The following is a 19,880-nucleotide window of genomic DNA, read 5'->3' as shown; positions in this document are numbered from 1 at the left end:
TTCGAATGTTTATTATTATTCTTTTGTATTTTAAATCTTCTTAGTGAAAATTCTGATTTCATCACTATTTACAAAATTTTAAAATAGGATGCTTTTATTTATTGATCAACAAAAGGTTGGGTTTGATAATTTTTGGAATAGATCGATAAAAACATAGGTGGATCCAAAATTTTAAGTTTATACATTACTATAGTCAAATAAAAACTAACTTATTAGATGATGATTGTCCAAGAATTAATGTATAGTGCAAAAGGTCTACCATTCACATACACTCAACAACATACAACAACAAGATACCTACTATAATGTCACAGGTCTTTGAAGAGTGGTGTGTTCGCATATTTTGTCTCTTAGGAAGATAAAATTATTATTTTCGATAAAATCCTCAACTCAAATAAATCTGTTTAGCCAAACCCCAAAAGAATCTATAGTTAGCTAAGTGGTCCTTTATAACCAATTAAAGCATTTTCACTTTCAAGAAAGGCTCCATTCCTATCATGAAAAAGAAAGGTGAATGAGTTGCTCCTATTTCTAAGTGCTGTTCTTTAAGGCCGTTTATGTGATGTGGTCCTTTGTCTGGTCTTATTTCCATGCAAAAATTTGGAGAAGTGTCTAGGTGCAGAGTCAGATTTATAGTATAATTATGAGTTCACAAAATTTGACAGTATTATCAATTGTGAGACAAGATCACTAAACAATAAACATGTATAGAATATAAAGTGCTCTTGTCTCTTCCATTAAATGGAAACATCAAATATTAAAATTTATCAATTTAACTAATTGACATTTGTGTCTAATAAAAGAATTAAAAATAAAAAGAAACAAATCTGAATGTAAGTAACTCTGTCCGGAATTTAGCGAAGTCCAATTTTCTTGATGGAGCAAAGATCAATTGAATAAATGTAAAATAAAATAAAAATTAGATTAGATGAAAATGTAAAAAAAATAAATTAGATTTCACTGATGTGACTAAATTATATTCGCGTTGAATAGAAAACAAAAAACAAGAAGAAACCAATGTAAATTTAAGTAAATCTGTTTTGGATTAGGCAAAGTCCAATTTTTTTGATCATAGAAATTGCTATTGTCTCTCCGATTAGATGAAATCGTACAAAAAATAGAACTCACTAAGTTAGCTAATTTACATTCGTGTTGAATAAGAAACAAAAAACAAGAAGAAACAATGTGTATTTAAGTAAATTTACTTGGGTTTGGACGTAACACAGAGATTAATTGTGAGCAAGAATCACTGAAACATATATAGAATAGAAAGTGCTTTTGTCTCTCCTATTTGATGGAAACATCAATAATTAAATTCATTTATTTAATTAGTTTACATTCATGTTGAATATAAAACAAAAAACAAGAAGAAACAAATGTGAATGTAAGTAAATTTATCGACTGGGTTGGACGAAGTGCCTTGGGATTGAAAAAAATACCTTTTAAGTTAAAAAATAAAAAGTCAAATTAAAATGATTTTTAAGTTAAAAAATAACAAATAGGGAGAGTTCTACCTTTAATTTTAAACTTTTTAAAATTATTTTAAATTATTTTTAACTTTATCAAATACTTTCAAAAGCTAAAAATGACTTAAAAGTAGGTTTGATTAACTTTTAATCCAATCCAAACAGACTCTTAGTTTATTTAAAATAGCTTAATAAACTAAAAATAATTTATAAGCCTCAAAAAATAAGTTGGAGTAGCCCATTAATTGCGAGCTAGGAATTAATTGAAAATGCTCGTCTCTTCTGTTTGGATGAAAACATAAAAAAAATTGAACTCACTGTTTTAACTAATTAACATCAGCATTGAATAAGAAACAAATGTGAATGTAAGTAAATTTATCTGAGATTGGACGAAATTCATTTTTTTTGATGGTGCAAAGATTAACTATGAGTGAACCACTAAAATATATATAGAATATAAGATATTTTTGTTTCTCCTATTAGATTGAAACATTGATAATCAAAATCACTGATTTAATTAATTTACATTCGTGTTGAATATGAAAAATGAAAACAAATATGAATGTAAGTAAATCTGACTAGAATTAGAAAAAATACACTATATTCATCACTATTCTTACACATACCGCAAGACCTTTAAAGATCCTCCCCTGTACTTGACACGTGGCATAGCATGGGCTTTCTCTTTCTTGCCGGTCCAAATAAGAGTTGATAGGACTGGCGCCGCTAGAACCTTGTTGGGCTGCTGCCTGTATCATTGTGGGCCTAAGTTTTCACGTGGGCTTTGGTGACGTGGCAATCAAAAACACAAATGCCTTAGAATAATCATTCGTAATCTCCATTCAACCAATCATCTCTCTCTTCCCACATGGGACTTAATAAAAAATAATAATATTCTACTTCATAATACCTCTTTTTTTATAATAATAATTAAAAAAAAAGTTCTATCTTTTTCTTTTTTCTCTATAAAGTCTTCGATCCAAGTGGTGATTAATTAGTTGTAATTTTTTTAATGAAATCTATAGTCATTGCTTCTTCTAGTGTTTAGTTTCTTCTCATATTCATAAAATTTAGCAAAAAGAAGTGGTTATTTTGATTGGATTTCTTTGAAGAAATCTTTCTTTGAAGTATATACATATCAATGGGTGATTCTTCATCTCAATACATCCACTTGGTAAGTAAAGTATTACTTATATCTTCTTTTTAGTATTCCTATTTCTTTCATTCATTACGTCTCCCACGCTCTTATTAAAAATAATTTTTCTATTCTAAAAAATAAAGACAAAGGTTTATGTATACCTTACTTTTTTTTTCAGACTTTATTTGTTATGTTGTTATTGTTGTTTCTTCTTAGGTTTGGTGGAATCGGATTAATTGATTGTCAAGACAGGGTTAGAATTTTAAATTTATAAATTCTTAATGATCTAGAAAAGTTAATTTATTGAGTTTTAAATTATATAATATTTTAAATATAAATATAGAGTCTGGACCTTTATTGATGGCATCGAGTTATTAAGAACAAGTTAATTTTGGAATAAACGGATTGATCAGGTGTAGTGGTTCTGCTTACGAGGTTGATAGAATTTAATAATTTTTAATTCAGATTTTGTATTTATCTCTAAAAGTTTATTTGATATATATCTATATATATATATATATATATAACTTAGTAAGCTATTTTTTTTTAAAAATAAAATTTATAAATAAATTTTAAATTCTAGCTCGACCTCGCAGGTGCATCACTTGATTGAAGAGTGTTTATTGTTCAACATGAGCAGAGAGGAATGCATGGAAGCACTTTCCAAACATGCAAATATCCAGCCAGTTATCACCTCCACAGGTAATTAATTCTCTTGCTTTTTTATTTTTATTTTTAATTTTAGATATCAGATTTAAATTAATAATGCAAATTTATATAATCAATTCTAACTTATTATTTCTTTTGTCCAATGTAGTAGCCAGACTCACATGTGGTGTAATTATTTGTATACTTTGTTTTTATTTTCTTGATGAACTAATTAAGAACCTTTAATAACTAAAGACCGACAGCATAAATTCAACTTGAAAACGAAATTTTGGTTGCTTTGATTTTTTTCGTTCGTATTTTTATTATTTATTAAATGGGTTGGTTGTTATGCAATAGCAATATCTTGTTTGACCAAATTTTGAAACGATAAGGTACATATTTTTCCAAGAAAAAAAATAATTATTTCAAAGAATTATATTTGTTGTAATTTACTATTCAAAAATAAAATCAAGTTAAAAAAGAATACAGCTAATTGAAATACTTTCATTGTCTTATTTAACATTTAAAAAAACGTGAAAATATTGGCTTTGAGGAGCAAATAGTTGAGTGAGCCAAGATTTCTTCATTATTAAATAAAAGTCTTGAATTCAAGTTCTAAATATGAATAAAGAGCGTTTTCTTTTTAAATGAATCTAACGTATGAAAATTTGAATTAGTCCCATTCTAATATTAATACGGACAAAAAACAACTATTAATCGAGAAACATGCGCGCATGTATCATGCCTGAAATATGGATAGAGATATAATTGTCATTTCAAGTTTTTATTTATATTTATAAGTTCTTTTTATTTGTATGAATAGAGACATTCTCTGCTCACTTATTCCTGTTAATAATCCCCTCCCCACTCAACATAATTGACAGAATCCAGAATTTAAAATACATTAAATTTTAAATTAAAAATATGAGTTTTAAATATTTTTGAATTATATTTCGAAGTTCTTTTTATTTGTATACACTATTATATAATTTCTAACAAGAAGCAGTGAATTCTATTTAACTTGTGACTTTAATATTGAATCCATCAGTGCCACATGCCCACATTACAAAGGCTGTCCCAACAAAAGAATTTACTCCATGATTTTTACTCATTGGATGACCATTTGATCAATCAACTCGTCTTTGTGTGGTTTTCTTAATTCTTCGTTATGTGATTATTGAGCTAGTTTATTTTCAACAAATTAAGTCGAATGTGTTTATTAAGTTAAATAAATGTTATTTACATATAACAGTATGGAAGGAGTTGGAGAAGGAGAATAAGGAGTTTTTCGAAGCGTACAATAAAAAAGACAAGGAAGAAGGATCAATGAGGACTAACAATAATAATAGAGAATCCGGAGCGGAGATAACAAGACAAAGAATCCACAAGTTGCTTTTGGATTCATCCTTCTCTAAAGACAAACCATAGCACTTAATTAGCTCATGTATTTGTTATCTTCTTGTGTTAAAAATAATAAATCAGAAAATAGATGAAGTAGAAATTTATTTTGCACCCATAGTTGACACACTATTTGTGTGTTCTTAAGAAATTTAGAATCCATTTAGATTGATTTGTTTTTTAGGTACTTTTAAATTAAAATAGTTTTAAAGCAGTTTCAATTTGTAGTATTTGAGTAACATAAAAGTTGTTTATAAGCATTTATTTTTAAATTAAAATAAGTCAAAAATTATAAGTTATTTAAAATTTTTAACTTATGACTTTTGACTTATAAATCATAAGCTAAAAAGTCAATCCAAACATATTATTAATCCACTCATTATTTTCAAAGGTTTATGGTTATTTTTTGTCAGGATAGATGAAAAACTATTCTGTAAAAAGCGACCCTTTAAATTATAAAACTTTAGCAAACTCAAATGACAGGAAAAACACACACTAGATTTATTTCACTGCAAAACAAAAGTACACGATGGGCAGAAAAAATATTTATGATAACTTGATTTAGAAATTTTATTGGATCCTTTTCTGCGTTCAAAAATCTCACTTTTCTTGCACTTCGTTTTGAGAAATAACTAGGACCAATGAAATCACATTTAACTTTAACATTTTTCTAGTGTTCAATCAAGTGGTTTTCCACAATAGTCTCTAATTCAGATAAAACATTAGCAAATTCACTGCAAAAAGGCCTCGATTTCAACTATTTGGGAACATTGTACATGAATGAGATCAAAATATTTTAATAAGTTAGAGCTAGACCAACATTTCAGTTTTATTGCTATTAGATCGTAAAAAAAGGTATCATCAGTGAAAATTTTAAATTATGGTAATTCAATAAAGTTTATGAGTTATTATATTGATTCGCCGCAACTTGCATGCAATCCTTAATAGCATCAAACTATTTTTTCAAAAACGATACCATGTTGTCACGACCCAAATACGGGTGTGATGGCACTCATCTCAACCCACCGAGATAAGTCAGCCTAATACTCAATGAAAAGTAAATGCGGAAGTAATTGAGATAAAAAAGGTTTAACTCAGTCAAAAATAAATAAATAATCTCAAAATCCCTCAAGACTGGTTGTCACGTATACAAGCCACTACTAAATTACCGAAGTACGAAAGAAAATACAGTCACAATGTCTTTGTCTCTAGAGTAAGACTAAAACATAATAAAAGAGTAAGAGGTGTCCGCTAGATGGATGTAACAACTACCTCAACACTCGAGATGATAGCCTCGGACGTGGTAGAGAACACTAAGAGATCAAGAAGGTCCGGGCTCACAACCTACACAAGTGTAGAAGCAAGGGGTGAGTACCAAACAACACGGTACTCAACAAGTGGATAACTAAAACTAAGCAAAGCTCAATAAATACAAGTACTCCTATCCTCCCAACCGAACCTTCTTAACTACAACCTGCATAAAATCAGCCCAACTCTCCACTTGTACAATAATAACAGTAATACAGTCCACAAATACTCATCAATAGTCTCGTCAATAAATCATACCAAGTCAAGTTCAGCACACAGAGCAATATGGGGGTAAACACAAATTCACAAATGTCAGAAAGGTGCAATGCAGTGCAATGAAATGATGCATGCCTGTCCCATCGGTACACATCCGCTGATTCACAGTCCGAAACCCATGGGGGACATTTCTGTCCATGTAACCTGCCACGGAGCGTGTGGTCCGTCCCCTCAATATATATATCCTGCCACGGAGCGTGTGGCCCGACCCCTTTATTTCATAATACCTGCCATGGAGCGTGTGGCCCGACCCCTTTTGTTTCATATCATTTTCAATCTCAACACAATATGTCAGAACCAATGCAATCAATTCATGTTCATATAATTCATGATAATAATATGACAACAACCATAATTTTTCCTATCTCACATCAACATAGTCACTTCACATGCCCAAAATAAATCCATAATCACAACATATCAATTCCACCAATACATGTCATTAGATCACCATTTTATACCCCTCATCTCCATTTTTAAGGTCAATCATACAGTCAATAACCCAGTCCAATTCTCATTACTCCCTAGTATATATGACACGGAAATATAAGCATCTATAAGCTTAAACTGAGGTTTAGAAATTCACTTGCCTTAATTAATCAAGCAGTCACTCCGGGACTTGAGCCTTCCCTTTTTGTTGGGCCTCCAATTCAACGTAATCTAGTCAAATGAATAATCACAATAAGATTTTTGAAACTAACAACGCCCTTATTACCATATGTCTAGCCTAGACCCAAAAACTCACACAAATCTATAATCACATTCCTAATCTTGATGCCACTTAAGATGTCAACTCCCATATTTTCAGAATTTCAAGCCTAGGGTTAGGTTCTAATTTGCCCAATATAATAAATTTAATGGAATTCATAAAATATAATATACCTAATATTTAATTATCTATCTCAATATATCAAAATTCGGAAACTAACTCATTCTATGTCATTGAAGTCAAATCTGAAATTTTCTTTTTGATTATGTTCACTCATGATAAAATAAACTCACATGTCAAATTTCAGCTAAAACGGATCGTTATTCGACCCCCAAATCAAGATTTTATGTGAAGAACCCTAGGGTCATATTTTCTTATTTTAGTATTATTTCTCCACCAATATACCCTAAAAATATGTTCATAATCGCATAAAAATTTAATGGAAAGGATGAGAATAATTACCTTGACGCTTTGGAATGAAAATCCCTATTTTTCTCTTCTCCTTTATTTTTCTTTTCCCCTTTCTTTTCTTTCTTCCTCCGTATTTTTTCTCTCCCAGTGTTCGTCGGCGTTGTTCTCTTTTCTTCGTTACATCTGATGGCATTAGGCCATCAGATTTTATATATAATTTTTTTTCTTTTCTTTTATTATTATTTTTTCCTTTTTCAAACTAATTATGTATTAAAATTTACAAATCCTACTAACCTATTTTAATAAATATAAGAAAAGTGGTATAGGATATTAAATAAATTAACACTTTAGCCCATCAATTAAATTAATTCTCTAAAATTATCTCTCAACTAATTAACCAAAGTTACCAAATAGTTCAAATAACCCATTAAAATTTTACGGGAAGGGTCTCGTATGAAAGGAGGAGGACTCATTCTCAAAATGACCTAACGGGTCATTACACATGTCTTGATCCAATTTTTTTCATTAAACTTAAGAGGTTAAGTTTTGCAAAATATTAAATGCAAGGATAAAATTTAAATATCAGCACAAAAATATTCTATTTGTTCGAATCACCTAGTGAATTTAAGGGGTTGTTTGATTGTTGGTTAAGAAGAGACTTATTCATGTATTAAAATTAGTATAGCTAATATCATGTTTGATACTACTTTTTTTTGTTGTTTCGTATAATTCGGCACACTAAGGGTGTGTTTGGTATGTTGAATGTATTTTCTAGAAATATTTTTGTTGTAGACGGAAGAAGGAAGAATAAATTTTATGAGTGACATTTTAAGTTACTTGTCTTCTTCCTACCTTATCCAACGCCTCCAAACGCCCATCTCTTGATCATCCACCCACCCTCAACCCTCACTCCCCACCTCATCTCACCCTATAAGAAATTCACTTATTTTTCTTCGTACTAAACACACCTTAAGTATAGCGTGTGATTATCATTTTACCTGCATAATTAATTGAAAAAATTACATAACTATGCAAATATACCTAGTATAACTATTCAACCACACAGACCACAGTAGTCATTACACAACCACACGACACTTTCCAAACCCTCTCATGCTCAACTCTCTCCCCCTATCACACTCTCTTTCCAAATTTTTCCCTCTCCAACTCTGGTAATAAAGTTCAAATTTTTCAAGGCTCAGAAATTTCTCTTTTGCGTATTTAGTCACTTTGTAGAATTTGAAGGTTTTCAAGAATTCAATAAATGGAAACTTTGAATAGTTTTTACTTTCGGAAGCAGATTTCGTGAAATTTTTAATGGGATTTGTTTGTCGGTATTGGTTGTTTTCTTCTGTATTTTCTTCCTTTAAGTATGTATCTATGCACATATACACTAGATACATCAGTGGATATTTGATACTGACTTATTTGATGAATATATCAATGTATACTTGATACTAAATACATATATATATATTTATGTACGGAGACACTGTATACATCACATACATATTTGATACCAAATACATGTATCTATGCACAAATATACTAGATACATCAGTTTCCTCTTAGAACCAATATGTATCTATGCACATATACACTTGATACATTAATACATATTTGATACTGGATACATGAAATTAATACTGCATACACCAGATATTTGATTATAAAAATAATTGATATCAAATAAAAGATAAAATTGACACTCGTTACATTAAATTGACATTAGATACACTGAATGAAGAGAATAAGGTTACATTGTATGTTGAATAAAACAGAAAAGAGACGACCGCGAAAGGAAGGTAGTATCTCAAATTCAGTCGGATTGCGCATCGAATACATATTTGATACTGGATACATGAAATTAATACTGCATACACCAGATATTTGATTATGAAAATACTTGATATCAAATACAAGATAAAATTGACACTCGTTACATTAAATTGACATTAAATATACTGAATGAAGAGAATAAGATTACATTGTATATTAAATAAAACAGAAAAGAGATGACCGCGAAAGGCAGGTAGTATCTCAAATTCAGTCGGATTGCGCATCGAATACATTTTATCATAAAGCAAACCCAGACACAATTTGTAATTAAGCAAGCTATCTCTTCTTTCTGAAATTTGCTAAAAAAGAAAAAAAATTTAGTACATTTGGTCCACTTTAAGAACCCTCTTTAAGAAGTAAAGTAGGATTCTCTTTGGATCCTGGTTGTTGAAGAAAAGCCCAAACCTTTAGCCCTCATGAAGCCCAAATTATTGCCTTCTCCGGATTGCCAACTTTTTTCGACCTCCATTGTTGCCGGAGCTCAACAGCCCTTTCACTCTCTTCTTCAGCCACCCCACCTCACCCCCACCCCACCCCCAGTGTACTCCTAACACCATGAATACCATTAACCCCTTTTCTGCAAAAGCAATCCAAATTGACAAGAAAATCAACCATTCACTTCATCACCATCGTCCAGTTTTGTCTAAACCCTTTTCTTCTCTCTGTTTTAGAACCCCATTGTTCCACTCTTTCTTACCCATTAAAGCCACTTCTTCATTTCCCTTTCAAAACCCAGAAACCCCTAAATCCACTAACCCTCAAAACCTTAACGACCAATCTATAACACCATTTTCGTTTTCAGTTCTGTTCTCATTTCTCAAGCCCTCAATTATTGCCACAATTACAGCTACTTCCATTTTCTTAACGCGATTCTATTTTAACCCGAAGCCCACCTTTGCTGTGTCGCTTTCTCCCGCGCACACTACAGAGTCAAACGTAAAGAATTCAGCTTCTGACGAGGAAAACGAAAAGGCCCTCGAAGATTTCTCGCTGTCGAACCCGAATGATGTTGATGCTCTGAGGAATTTGATGGAAATTCAGATAAAGAATCGAAAATTAGTCGATGCTATTGGCACTATTGACAAGTTGATTGAGATAGAGCCAAATGAGACTGAATGGCCTTTACTGAAATCCCATTTATATGTTTACAATGACGAGCTTGAATTGGCCAAAATTGGGTTCAGTGAGATCTTAAAAAAGGACCCTTTTCTCGTAGAGGCTTATCATGGGCTGGTGATGGTGGCATCACAAGAAGATTCAGTTGAGGAGTTGAAACAAATAAAGAAAAAAGTTGAGGAGGGGATCAAGATGTGTAAAAAGGAGTGTAAAAAGAGTGAATTGAGGGATTTTATGCTGTTGCTTGCACAAATTTGGGTAATTGAAAGTAAATACGAGGATGCGTTGAAGGTTTATCAGGAGTTAGTGAAGGAGGAGCCAAAGGATTTCAGGCCTTATTTGTGTCAAGGGATAATACATACTTTGTTGAGAAAGAAAGATGAGGCGGAGAAGAGTTTTGAGGAATATCGAAGATTAGTACCACAAGGGCATCCTTATGCTAGGTACTTTGATGATAATTTGATTGCAACAAAGCTTTTCTCACAGAAAGTGGAGAGTGAAAGATATGGATCAAAGAATTAGCTAAGATTGAAGGCTGTGTACTTCAGTTTAATGATTGAGATATGGTGGAAATTTGGTTACATTGTATGTTTTAGTTTATCTATGGTGTTTGTTTGTTAGATATTTAGATTTACTTATCTCTTTGGTTTCAAGATGTAGGTAGTTTTATTGAGGTGTAGCAATAAGTTCCAAATTGAGACACTGGAAAAAAAAAAGTTCTAGTCGGGGGAGTTGTTTTCCGGCTTTTAATTGTCCAGATGTATTCTCAGTGACATGGTGTAGTAATCTTGTTAAGGAAAATTGGAAAGAGAATGATACTTGTGATTTATTTTTTTCTTTTTTCCTAATGAAATATCGATACTTGTGTCATGTGCTTGTGTCTTAGGTGTTGTAGTTGACACTTTGAGGGTTAGGAGAGTAGACTGATATTACACGGGAAATTTTGCTGCTCACGGAGGTGCCAAGATCACTGCATGAGTCCTCTGATTCATTGAAACAAGTCTAGTCATTTGCATTTTAGCTCTTTTTGCAGTATGTTTATATATCATTGTTCTTGAGTTATCAAATTTAAATTGTCCCATGCTACACTTTCATTTGAAGCCCCAGATGGGAATTGCTCGTTAGTGCTTGACGAATCAATCAAACAAGTCAAACCAAGGCCTTCCTTCTATAGAAAGCAATTGTCCTGCTATACCCACAATCCAGCTGAATGAACTGTCTCGGAGAGCAGCGGAAATCACCTATCTGAGTAAAACAGTGCGTTCAAGGATTTCTCTCTCACCTATTCATAGGTTTGTATCAACTAAGTCTCTGTCTACTTCCCTTGTTCCTTCCTTGCGGAGGAGTTAAAACAGACTAATTTACTGAACTGGAGAAGAAAATGACGTCAGTTTCTTGAAAATTGTCAAACTGCGATCTGTCTTCGAAGATCCTTTATAAACATGTCTTTGTGAGAACTGCACGTCCATGTTAGTTCAATCCTCGGTTTTCCTCTTTAACCTTATGTGTTTTGATGTTTTTTATTGGGGGCACGGAGGGAAGATTAGGTCTGGAGAAGATATCTTGTGTTGTTGAGACAGAGATTAGCAAGATTACAAGGCTAGTAAATGTTGTCTGAGTTTCAAGCTCGACTTATTAAGTTTTGTGTATCATTATAGTTGCTTATCTAGTTTCAGGAATACATGGCTGTTTTTTTTAATTGATAGATGGAGGAGTAACTTTTATTTATATAGACACAGCTAAAGTTAATGCTGGTGGAGTTACAACCCAAAAAAGTACAATAACCATCAAATGTATGTTATGTACTAATGAAGTTAATCATGGCACCAGAGTTCAATACTAGTTGTATCTCCTACATGTATTATGTATAGCCAACTGGAACAGTTGCTCTTTCCATCATGTTTTAAGAGTGTTTATGTGTGTGTATCAGAGTATTTTTCGTTTTAAGTGTGTGCGAACAAAGTCTTATATTAATAGCTGAAAAGAAAAAGAAGCTACATATGAAGTGTAAGATATTCTTAATGGTGTGAAGCCTTTTGGGAAAACCCATATGGGTTTGGTCCAAAGTGGACAATTCAAACTACGTTAAGAGTATCTTTGGAATGACTTAACCTAACAACACATTCGGACCAAAGAACAGTTCTTGTTATTTTATGAATGCTTGAGCTTGTAGCATGCAACCTTATCCATGCATTGTGCTTGGGCTTGATATCAGGAAATGCATTTGTTGAACTAGAGTACCAGACACAAATAGATATGTATATATATACAAGCTGACTGCTCAAAGACATTATGCCCTTTTTTTTCTGGGCACCTCCCCTCAAATCAAATACATAATTTACATAAGGACAGAAACACATAAAGAACCCCCCCCCCCCCCAACACACACACAAAAAAAAAAAGAAAAAAAAGAAAGAAAGAGGAGAAAAAGACCCATTGTTGTATCAAATATCATTCATGAGAAGGATAATAAAGAGTGGCAATCAAGTAAAGCCCACTCTTTCTTGCTGCAGTTATTCCAGAATGCTCAGTCATGTCCACATCCTCAGGCTTCACACCATCAGGTAATTTCCAATCAAAATGATACAACAAATTAGCTAGTGGAAGATGAACATTGATCAAACCAAATGTAATTGCAGGACACATTCTCCTTCCAGCACCAAAAGGAAGATATTCAAAGTTATTCCCCATGAAATCCACAGAGCTCTGCTCTAATCTCTCAGGATAAAGCTTTCCACATCTTCCCAGTACTTTGGATCCCTCCCCATCGCATAAACGTTAACCAACACTCTTGTTTTTAAAGGGATAGTGTAACCATTGATATTTGTTTCTTCCCTACATTCTCTGGGGCCTAAGAGGGGGACTGGAGGATGAAGTCTCAAGGTTTCTTTAACAATTTGTTTTAGGTATTTCAATTCCTCAATAACATCCTCATTGAATGTTTCTTTTCCTTTGAATGCTTCTCTTACCTCAGCTTGTGCTTTTTTTAACACACTTGGGTTCCTCATCATTTCTGTCAAGGCCAATATTGTTGTTGTTGATGAAGTTTCTGTTCCCGCGGAGAACAAATCCTACATATCATTAATTAAAGAAGAATTAACCTAAATTGGGCTGCAGTAAGTAGATAAAGAGGTCGTTCTGCTCCTTCCTAGGGTTCACTAAAACAGGGGATACTCCGCGAAAGACTATTGATTGGCCTGTCGAGCATCTTCCCTCGTAGAGTGGCTCTTTTATAAGAAAAAACTTTCTCAGTAGAACATAAAAAAAGAGAGAATTTGAGTCAACCACAAGGCCAGATAAGTAGCTAGCAGATGTATAGTGCAAGTATAATTTATGTATAATTAATATGTAAATTATATACACTCGCTAGGAAAAGTGATCAGATAATCTCAAGGGCTATTTATGTAAGATCCCTATATTTTAAATTGAATGATACAGAATGAGTTAAATAAAAATTTCAAATAAGCAGTACTTGTCAAAGTTCTAAAGTTATTATATCGTGTATTGTCTCTTTAAAAAAGAATGATACTTTTTGTATTCAGCAACTCAAAAATATAAGAGTAAGAATACTTACAATCATAATTGCTTTGATGTTGTCATTGGTGATTGGGATTTTAAGTTCCCCACTCTCCATTAATCTTAGTAGAACATCAACTAAATCTTCACCTCCAAATGCACCATTTCACTTTTTACCACTTGCAATATTCTTTTTGTGCTCATTGATAACATCCTCAGCCATAGCATCAGCATTTTTTTGAACTTTCAAGATTCTACTCCTCAATCCACTTAGCATATGAAGGATCTTGATTGAAGGGAAAATGTCAGCCATATTAAATCCACCTACCAATTCCATCAATTCCTTCACAAATCGAATGAATTTCTTTTGGTCTTTCAACAATTTCCCAAATGTTGCTTTGCATGTAATTGAGCTTTCGTACATTAAAATCTATTCCGTAATGTTTATCGGCTCGCCATGTGTCGATGACCAGATGAGTTGCACGAGACGAGATGCCTCGTCGCGCCTGATGGAACTAAATGACCGGACGTTCTTGGCAGTGAGAAGTTCCAAGATGCATACTTTATGCAGATGTCCGTGCTATTGTAAAATACTATGTCGATGGATACTAATTTAAGCCTCGATGCAGAAGTGAGGTCGTGAGTTTTTAGTATCTCTCGCGCCATTTTCATAAAAGAAACTATTTCTCGTAGAAATTTCGCCTAGTTGAAGGTGCATGAAAGGACCATATTTTTTTCCCAATTTTGTGAGTGCATGATGAGGAAGTCCACCTTCTAATGCCAAGTGATGGATACTTCCTAAGAAAGGCAATTTCCATGGTCCTGGAGGAAGTTTCTTGTTTAAGTTTCTTGATTTTTTCCATTTCACAAGTAGTAAATAGAGGAATGATAGGAAAAGGAATAAGAAAATGAAATTGAATGGAAAAAATTGGAACTCCATTAGATTGCAAAAGCTAAGAGAGGGTGTCTCTCAATTCTCAATTGTTCAAAGCTTTGTTGTGTAGGACTGTCTTTTGGCCTACTATATAATCCTAACGCCAGAGAGAAATGTTCCAAGAGTAAGGGTATGTTTGGTAGGAAGGAACATGTTTTCACGAAAATATTTTCCTAAAAAATAAGTAGTTTTCTTACTTATTTTCTGATATTTGATTATAAGTAACCATAAAATATTGTAAAATCTAAGCAAACACTATGAGATAAGATTCGCGGTGGCGGTGAAAAGTACTGAAATGCCACTAATGAAACTTGTTTTCCCTGATTTTTTTAGAAAAATCATTTTTTTTTGATTTTAGAGTGATAGGATCCTAATTAATACCTAAATGTTTCTAACTAGATTCTGACATATATTACACATATAATATTTCCCGCCCCTACCTAGAGACTTCAAGACAAAGAGGCGACTGTCAATTATCCTCTAGAAATTCATATTGATTAATAGATCTTCGCGTCCACATGCAACATGACAAAACCTACATTCCGATGCATTGGCGGCTGCTAAATTAGTATAAACTTTGGTTTTATTTGAAACAAACTCCGAGCTATACATTACTCATGTTAATTTGTCAGCTAACTTTAAAGTATTAGTAATTTAAATTAAATAACCTACTAAAACAAGTTAAATTACCTTACTTCTACATTTATAATTAATGTATATATTACCATGTCATTTGATGCATCAATAATTTCATCATTTTTTTTATATATAGATCATTAGATAAGGATAGTATACAAGATTTCAATGGGGCTACCTTAGAAGGAAGGATACAACTATTTATCAAAACATCTCGAAGTTGACTTAGATCAAGTGTTCGAATAAAATCACTAAAAAATGCGTGCTAACTTAATTTACCTATAACATTTCATCTACATGAAAATTGATTTATTAATTTGGAGGCGTATTTAATGAAATAAGGTAAATTGGCCTTGGTTCAAGTTGAAACAACTACAGATAGAGCAGGAGGTTTTTGTAGAGATGCATAGGGCCAGTAATTTAGTCATGGCTTTTGCTTCACCATTGTAGGCATGCTCAAAGGCGAGATTCTTCCTCCCTGACACTTGAAACAAATTATTCTGTTAGATCAAAAGCTTGCACAAAAGGATTGAATGTCAGCTACCTAGCATTTATTGGCACATCACGAGCAGTCCCTGTGCAGTCGAGCAGTCCCTGTTTATTTAGGATACTTTATTTCAGCAGTCATTGTTTGTTTAGATTACTTTAGTTTACTTCGTTTAGGAGTCTTTCCTCTGTAATTCTATTTAACAGCTTTCGTACTTCATTAATAATAAGTTGTCTTCCTGCACGCATTCTGTCATTACAGCATTAGGATCTACTATGACAATGACAAGGCCCACTTTTTTTTAGCTAAGGTGGATATCCTTGTAGAATATGGAGAATGTGCTACACTTAATGTTAACATTCCTTTTTGCCTGGGTTGCTTTGCAATCTGTGATGTATACATGAGGTTTTGGTCTAGTCCCCCATGCTTTTGTGTTTGATCATGAATAACTTACATTACCACAAGGACTAACATCCTGGTTATTAAAAAAAGTTATGTAAACAAGTCCAATACTACTAAGTACTAAGCATTAGCTGCTCTACATATATGGAATATATATTTATTATTAGCTTCCTCGGACCCCGCGCATAGCGAGAGCTTTAGTGCACCGGACTGCCCTTTTATTTATTATTAGAGAACACAATGCATTTAAGTAAGTTTTCGTTATAACAAAAAGGCTTACGGTTTGAAGCTGTCAGTACCACAGATAGCTTGCTGGATGGTAAGGTATTTGAAGCCAAGGATTACACCAGCTCTTATAATAGAAACGAAATGTTCACAATGCCATGCGCAAGATGAATTCAGAGAATGTATTTCCACAACCCTGTGGAGTAGATTAATGTAACCCCATGGAGCAACTAGACACAACAGGCACAGATATTTCAAATGTTGTATGCAGAGTATATTCATGATATTTGGATACAGAGAAACATGAGAATCTTTGAGAAGAAAAGTAAGGAATGGGGAAGTCTAGCCAGAGAAATTGCTACTGTTTGCTGTTTCAGAGCATCTCCTAGCTAGAATAAGAAATGTAGTTCATAAGCTTAAATATTTATTAGTTGTTTAGCTTTGTAGTACATAGTTTTGCTGATTTTGAACATGAGCTAGAAGAGTGAATCCCTTCTGCTATATAAAAATCACTAAGCATTGTACTCATACTCACTCCATTTCAATTTGATTATTCTGTTTTGACTTACACGGAGTTTAAAAAAGTAAAGAAGACTTTTAAATCTTGTGGTTTTAAATATGTCATTTGGAAAGTTATAGTTAAAGAGTTGCCAAAAACAAGGAGATATTCAAAGTGAAGCTATTATTGAATATATTACACAGCATAGGCAAGCTGATATATACATACAAGCTTGAAACAAAGATCATTAAATACATAATTCAAACCAAAAAAGGGAGAGAGGATAAAATACACTGACTGTTGTATCAAGTATCATTCTTGAGAAGGATAATAAGGAGTGGCAATCAAGTAAAGGTCATTCTTTCTTGCTGCAGTTATTCCAGATGTCTCAGTGAAGTCCAAATCCTCAGGCTTCACACCATCAGGTAATTTCCAATCAAAATGATACAACAAATTAGCTAGTGGAAGATGGACATTGACCAAACCAAATGTAATTCCAGGACACATTCTCCTTCCAGCACCAAAAGGAAGATACTCAAAGTTATTCCCCATGAAATCCACTGAGCTCTCCTCGAATCTCTCAGGCTTAAAGCTTTCTGCGTCTTCCCAATACTTTGGGTCCCTTCCCATCGCCCAAACATTAACCATGACTCTTGTTTTTAATGGGATGGTGTAGCCATTGATGTTTGTTTCTTCCCTGCATTCTCTGGGGACTAAGAGAGGGAGCGGAGGATGAAGTCTAAAGGTTTCTTTAACAACTTGTTTTAGGTATTTTAATTCCTCAATAACATCTTCATTGAAAAGTTCTTTACCTTTGAATGCTTCCCTTACCTCAGCTTGTGCCTTTGCTAATAGACTTGGGTTCCTCATCATTTCTGTCATGGCCCATATTGTTGTTGTTGATGAAGTTTCTGTTCCCGCAGAGAACAAGTCCTACATTTCATTAATAATTAAAGAAGAATTAGCATAAATATTGGTGTGTCCATCCATCTGCTTAAATAAAAAAACTAGCTTGTAATTCCATAGAAGAAATGATGTTTCTGTTTGGAAAATAACCTTGATATTGGATTTGATTCTAATTATATGATTTGATATGTTTGAGAAGAAACAATTACACTATTCAATTATCAAGGGGGTGGAGTGGGAGTATAGAATCAGCCCCTTAATTAGTAGAAAAACTCAATCTTTTCATGTTCGGTTGGTCAAATAACGGAAATGACCTCCCTAATGCAAGTAGGGAAATCAACTCCAACAAGTGGTATTCCATGTTGATTGTGTCCTCCCAATCCTCCAATACGCCTCATCTTCACCCCCTACCCCATAGCCCCTCATCTCCACCACCCCACACTTTAACTCCATCTGCTATAGCATTTGTCTAGATTATATATAAATGATTTTAGGATAATATTTTTTACGTTCATATCGAACACAAGGAAACAGTAACTTACAATCATAACTGCTTTGATGTTGTCATTGGTTATTGGGATTTTAAGTTCCCCACTCTCCATTAATCTTAGTAGAACATCAACTAAATCTTCACCTCTTAATGCACCATTTCCCTTTTTATCACTTGCAATATTCTTCTTGTGCTCTTTGATAATATTCTCAAGAATAACATCAACATTTTTGTGAACTTTCAAGATTCTACTCCTCAATCCACTTAACATTTGAAGGATCTTGATTGAAGGGAAAATGTCAGACACACTAAATCCACCTGCCAACTTCACTAATTCACTCACTATTCCAATGAATTTCTCTCGGTCTTTCAACAATTGATTCCCAAATGCTGCCTTGCATGTAATTGAACTCTCATACCTTAAGATATGTTCCCTAACGTTTATTGGCTTGCCACGTGTTGATGACCGGATGAATTGCACGAGGAGTGAAGCCTCGTCCCGCCTGATGGAACTAAATGATCGGACGTTCTTGGCAGTGAGGAGTTCCATGATGCATACTTTACGCATCTGTCTCCAGTAATCTCCATAAGGACTAAACGCGATGTCCGTGCTCTTGTAACATATTATGTCGAGGGCTTCTAATTTAGGCCTCGATGCAAAAGCAAGGTCATGAGTTTTCAGTACCTCTCGTGCCATGTCCATAGAAGAAACTACGACCGTAGAAATTTCGCCTAGTTGAAAGTGCATGAAAGGCCCATATTTTTTGCCCAAGTTTGTGAGTGCATGATGGGGAAGTCCACCTTCTAATGCCAAGTGATGGAGATTTCCTAAAAAGGGCAATTTCCATGGTCCTGGAGGAAGTTTTTTGTTTAGGTTTCTTGATTTTTTCCTTTCCACAAGTAGTAGATAGAGGAATGATAGGAAAAGGAATAAGAAAATGAAGTTGAATGGAAATTGGAACTCCATTAGATAGCAAATGCTAAGAGAGGGGTGTCTTAATTCTCAAAGTCAGAGCTTTATTTTTATAGGCTCCCTTTTGGCCTAAATATATAAAAGCTTCTTACATAACTGTACACGTGACAACTTTTTTAACAAAATGTTGCATGTATATGTAATGTATTGATATTGTAATAATAATGTATAACTATGTATCAAAGATATATATATATTTATATATGTTGTTTATATAATATTTATACATTGCACACTTCATCTTTATCAACGAGCTGATTTTTTTAGTCAGGTAATTTTTCCCTACAATGAAATCATCAAGCAGTATGCAGTTTGTTTACGTCCCTAGATCGTTATCCATTTTTAGACAAAGCAACAAAAGAGGTAAAGACACAATAAGATGTTAGTTTTTTGTCGTCTACTAAGTATGAGGTTAGAAATATATTATAACTTTCTTAATTCTACGTGGAAGAATTTTGGAACAATAAAAACACAAACTAAATCGAAAAATAACCTAAAATGAG

The 19,880-nt window shown here is 33.2% G+C and overlaps 3 protein-coding genes and 1 pseudogene across 3 annotated transcripts; 2 read left to right on the top strand and 2 right to left on the bottom strand.

Moving 5' to 3' along the window:
• Positions 1 to 2,468: 2,468 nt before the first annotated feature.
• On the top strand, positions 2,469 to 4,794 carry LOC129877117 (uncharacterized). Its single transcript, XM_055952596.1, has 3 exons — positions 2,469 to 2,640; positions 3,201 to 3,306; positions 4,505 to 4,794. Exons 1-3 carry the CDS (start codon positions 2,608 to 2,610, stop codon positions 4,678 to 4,680), a joined length of 315 nt encoding a protein of 104 aa, XP_055808571.1. The 5' UTR covers positions 2,469 to 2,607; the 3' UTR covers positions 4,681 to 4,794.
• A 4,723-nt stretch (positions 4,795 to 9,517) lies between these two features.
• Positions 9,518 to 11,179, top strand: LOC129876249 (protein SLOW GREEN 1, chloroplastic-like). Its single transcript, XM_055951625.1, has one exon. The coding sequence runs from the start codon at positions 9,749 to 9,751 to the stop codon at positions 10,829 to 10,831; it is 1,083 nt and encodes a 360-aa protein (XP_055807600.1). The 5' UTR covers positions 9,518 to 9,748; the 3' UTR covers positions 10,832 to 11,179.
• Positions 11,180 to 12,737: 1,558 nt separating this feature from the next.
• LOC129877057 (premnaspirodiene oxygenase-like) lies at positions 12,738 to 14,800 on the bottom strand (annotated as a pseudogene).
• Positions 14,801 to 17,308: 2,508 nt separating this feature from the next.
• LOC129877027 (premnaspirodiene oxygenase-like) lies at positions 17,309 to 19,420 on the bottom strand. Its single transcript, XM_055952505.1, has 2 exons — positions 18,457 to 19,420; positions 17,309 to 17,941 (listed from the first exon to the last, which is right to left on the bottom strand). Exons 1-2 carry the CDS (start codon positions 19,369 to 19,371, stop codon positions 17,321 to 17,323), a joined length of 1,536 nt encoding a protein of 511 aa, XP_055808480.1. The 5' UTR covers positions 19,372 to 19,420; the 3' UTR covers positions 17,309 to 17,320.
• Positions 19,421 to 19,880: the final 460 nt, after the last annotated feature.

The sequence above is a fragment of the Solanum dulcamara genome, chromosome 12, assembly GCF_947179165.1.
Source record: "Solanum dulcamara chromosome 12, daSolDulc1.2, whole genome shotgun sequence".
Classification (NCBI taxonomy): Eukaryota; Viridiplantae; Streptophyta; class Magnoliopsida; order Solanales; family Solanaceae; genus Solanum; species Solanum dulcamara.
Note: the sequence above shows the minus strand (reverse complement) of the source record. Positions and strands in the feature narration are given on the sequence as shown.

Excerpts from the sequence above, each read along its gene's own strand:
- LOC129877117 (XM_055952596.1), top strand. The coding sequence starts at position 2,608 with ATGGGTGATTCTTCATCTCAATACATCCACTTG. Across the intron at positions 2,641-3,200 it reads CATCTCAATACATCCACTTG|GTGCATCACTTGATTGAAGA; the intron begins GTAAGTAAAGTA and ends TCGACCTCGCAG. Across the intron at positions 3,307-4,504 it reads GCCAGTTATCACCTCCACAG|TATGGAAGGAGTTGGAGAAG; the intron begins GTAATTAATTCT and ends TACATATAACAG.
- LOC129876249 (XM_055951625.1), top strand. The coding sequence starts at position 9,749 with ATGAATACCATTAACCCCTTTTCTGCAAAAGCAATCCAAATTGACAAG.
- LOC129877027 (XM_055952505.1), bottom strand. The coding sequence starts at position 19,371 with ATGGAGTTCCAATTTCCATTCAACTTCATTTTCTTATTCCTTTTCCTA. Across the intron at positions 17,942-18,456 it reads ACATCAAAGCAGTTATGATT|GACTTGTTCTCTGCGGGAAC; the intron begins GTAAGTTACTGT and ends AATGAAATGTAG.